Here is a 3,760-nt window from a genome sequence, read left to right on the forward strand (position 1 = left end):
AGAGTAGCAGTCCATCCTGAGGGATCAGTGGAAAGTGAAAGAGTGGCGTCAACAAAAGTTGGTTTCTGTTCTGGGCCCTGGGGGTCTTTGCTGCTGCTCTCAGTGTCTAATAATAACTTTATTTATACAGAACTTTTCTTAACAATATTTAAAAAGTTTTTTTTTAATTTAAAAACAAAAATAAAAATGTGTCAAAAGGTGCAACAGACAGTGACTTTAGGGGGCGTGGCCTCGACCGCAGTTATTGACAGACTGACCACGGCAGCGTAGCAGCAACAGCGAGCTGGTAGTCAGAGCTAACAGAGCTAACAATGCTAATAAGCTAATGAGCAGCTGCTGTCAGACTCTGTGAACACAGAACCGGAGTTTTTAGTCACTAGAAGCACATTCACGCTGTTTGTACAAGTTTCTGTGTGTAACCTGTTTGTAGCTAAACTAGCGGCTCAGAGAGGCTAATCTCTCTCCGGTATGTGTGTGTGTCTGTGGGGGGGGGGCTGTCAGCGTGCGATCAAGGTAAAGATCGCAGTCCGGTGCTTCTACAGCGTCTCAAGTCCGAACCCCTGCGCCACAATATAAACATAGTGAGTAGAGGGTTAGCAACAGCTAGCATTACCTCCTGTGAATGATGAGTCACCATCAGGGTGCATTTGAAAATGAGCGGTTTCACAAACTCCAACTAATCACTGATTAGAGGATACTATTATATTATACTGTAAAATATATTATTGTACTTTCACAGTAAATGACTGTAAAATCATTATTGTACAGTAATAAAGATAAAAACCACAGTAATGTGTCGTGTTTTCAGATTAAAGTCACAAGATAATAATATAATAATAATCTGTGGTTACAGTAAATTCACAATAATTTACAGTAATATTACAGGTTAACACAAACACACACACGCTACTGTAAAATATATTTATTCCTAAATTACAGATCACACTGTAACCTAATCACAATAATTAGTAGCCAGTAAATTCCAGTATGTGCACGACATTAAAATATTGTAATTAAACTGTATTTTTACAGCATAAGTTTAGAGACTAAAAGTCTTTTTGTATCAGGTTGTAAACATTTATTTTTATTTCTGCTGTGAACTTGAGCATTTTAAAATGAGGCCTAATGAAGATTGACTCACTGGAATAAACACGAGGCCCTTTACTAAAACCAAGAAATGAACACAAATATTTCCATTAAACTCACATCCATTAAAACATTAACTAATTCATTAACTAACATTATTTATATAATGTTTGTTGGTCGAGGCCTCGTGGCCTTCAGAGGCCTCAGTTGCAGCGTGAGAGCCACGTTACTGAAAGCAGCTCATAACCTCAAAACTACGTTTCAGGCAGAAAACACCGGCAACAGGTCGGTTCCAATTAAAATGTTAAATAATTTAAGACATTTTAAAAATAAAAGCGCTTTAAATTAAATACTTGGAAGCCTTTCTTTTTGATTGTGCCCCTCTCCCCTTTTTAATTCAATAAACCTTCACAGTTGTCCGTTAACAGTGAACAGAAACTGGGACAAACATATTTCTCCTTTATCAATTTGTTCATTTACACACAGCAGTTCAACTAAAAACAGAGACAAGTGGCTCCAACAAACACTCTCAAAACCATCAACAGTTACCAGCTCAGGGCGAAGTCTCGTGGTCGTAGTCTCGTGGTCAGGGGTCGGGATTATAAAACCAAAGATTTCCAATCATAAACAACGTATTTTTGAAAACGAAATCACACTCATAACTCACTCCTATTCTCTAAATAAGAAAGCAATCTTTAACGTCTGCACGCCGATCAGCTGAATAACTGAGAAAGATCTGGCGGGAGGATGTGGCGTCAGAGAAGAAAAAATTCAGAAATGACTCATCGTTTGTCTCACACACACGCTACTATCATATTCGTGTTGTTGGAATTAGGTTGTATTTATATATATTTATGTATTTAAAAAGGTTAGCTAGTGTTGAACGTAGAGGAGCAGTGTGTATTCTCTGTACGCTGCAGATTATTGTTCCTACCTCTTCCTGTGTGTGCAACCACAAACAACATCCTGGTAGCAAATGTGTTTGATGTTGGCAAGAAATTCACCATTAATTCACTCGGCTCGGCCGCCATGTTGGTGAGGTCGACCGTAACTCGCAACTCGCTTAATTCTGAACCGACGCTCAAGGTTTGTTATAAAAGAGAGAAACAGAGTCATCCTGGTCACTGGTAGAAGGAATTAGAAGTAAGTTGTAACTTGTTGTTGCTCGTGTCCGTTGTGTTGTGACTTTTTGCTGCAGTAATGTTGTTGATACCTCTCAGCCACCGTATCATTCAGGGGTAAATAAGGAAGGATTCTGTTCTTTGGGTCGACTTTATTTCAGTGAATAATCTCCCGTAAAAGAGGTTAGAATTGAATATCAATCAAAGATAAAGACAAATAAAGCACAGTGTCCTTTGTAGTAAAACACGCAAAAATACAACACAACGGATCCCGAGCTGTCAGGTATCCACAGTAAACACAGACGGAGGGACGGACACGATCCTCCTTCAGTCGGCCTTCAGGGCGAAGAGCACGTCGTCCTGGCTGACGTTGAGCCGGACACGCTGCAGGACTCCGAGGCGGCTCGGCTCCAGCAGCAGCAACCTGCAGGCTCCCAGACGCTGACACACCGCCAGGCCCTCCGACACGCTGATGGGCTGCAGACCCTCCACCCGACACAGCGCCTGGTGCTGCACAAACACCTGACAGGCAGAACACAGGGGGAAGAGAGCATTCAGTCAGGTTCTGAGCTTAAAGAGGAGGGCTCGATTAACCCTTTCTGATCCCTCACCTGTTGGAAGGTGGCCTCCTCCAATCCCAGCCGCCGAAACTCAGCGATGACCGACCGGAGGAAGAGCTGCTCCTGCACCGACGCACACCTGAGGACACACAGCAGTCACGTTATCTCGCTGCCTTTACAGAACCGTCAGCGCTTTAATGCGGCCGAGGCGGGAATCTCACTTGATGGCGGTGATGTAGGCGGAGGAAAACATCTCGTTCAGCGCCTCCATCACGTGACTCATTCCCACCAATCCCGTGGCAGAAGGGTCGGCGGCGGAGTGCTCGCAGATCTCCGTCGCCCGGCGGCAGATGTCCAGACATCGGCGAGCGTCGCCCGACAGAGCGGCCACCTGCGAGAGGAGAGGGAGAGTGTGAGGGAACGGTGGAAACGAGGCTGAACCCCTCGGAGAGAGTTTCAGGAGCGGAGCATCTTTAAAGCGTGTAGCCCGTCATACGTTGTTTACTTGTTTACAAAACTGTTTCTCTGCTTAAAACCTCCTCCTCCTCCTCCGACTGACTGACTGACTTCTGGTCTGGTGCCACAATGTTGATCCAATGTGTGATTATTAGTATTTTATTTTGAAAATTTCTCCCGCTGTACTGGTGGACGGTAATTGAGAGAAATTTTTTTTAATTCCATTTGAATTGTCACATGAATCATTACACACATGACGTTTGTCCATTTAAAAGAACCTTTTCCAAGTTAAGGAAGTTGCAGTTCGTTGTATGACTCTTTAAAATAAGTAATTAAAACAACCAAAAGTCCCGCAATCGCCTTCAATAGAGGCCGCAATGTTTCTACAGTAGCCCAAAAGGGACAAACTAAACACTGGCTCAGTAGTTTCTCCTTCACACAAAGGGAAGGTGTACGGAAGCATACAGTCACTTGAAAATGTATTTTTTGGTTTGTTTTTTAGACTAATGAGTTCAGAGCATTTGAAACAATAGACGC

The 3,760-nt window shown here is 43.1% G+C and overlaps 1 protein-coding gene across 1 annotated transcript in view; it reads right to left on the bottom strand.

Annotated features, from left to right (window-relative positions):
* Window positions 1–2,342: 2,342 nt before the first annotated feature.
* The window catches only part of orc1 (origin recognition complex, subunit 1), a gene marked incomplete at its 5' end in the record, with an annotated part of 3,539 nt that continues 2,121 nt past the window's right edge, over window positions 2,343–3,760 (bottom strand). The window contains 3 exon segments of the mRNA XM_035653710.1: window positions 2,343–2,729; window positions 2,819–2,906; window positions 2,989–3,158. Of these exon segments, the coding sequence (XP_035509603.1) occupies window positions 2,535–2,729; window positions 2,819–2,906; window positions 2,989–3,158 (453 nt within the window).

Source organism: Morone saxatilis, unplaced genomic scaffold, assembly GCF_004916995.1.
Source record: "Morone saxatilis isolate NCDOM2014 unplaced genomic scaffold, NCSU_SB_2.0 Contig12, whole genome shotgun sequence".
In the NCBI taxonomy this organism is placed as follows: domain Eukaryota; kingdom Metazoa; phylum Chordata; class Actinopteri; family Moronidae; genus Morone; species Morone saxatilis.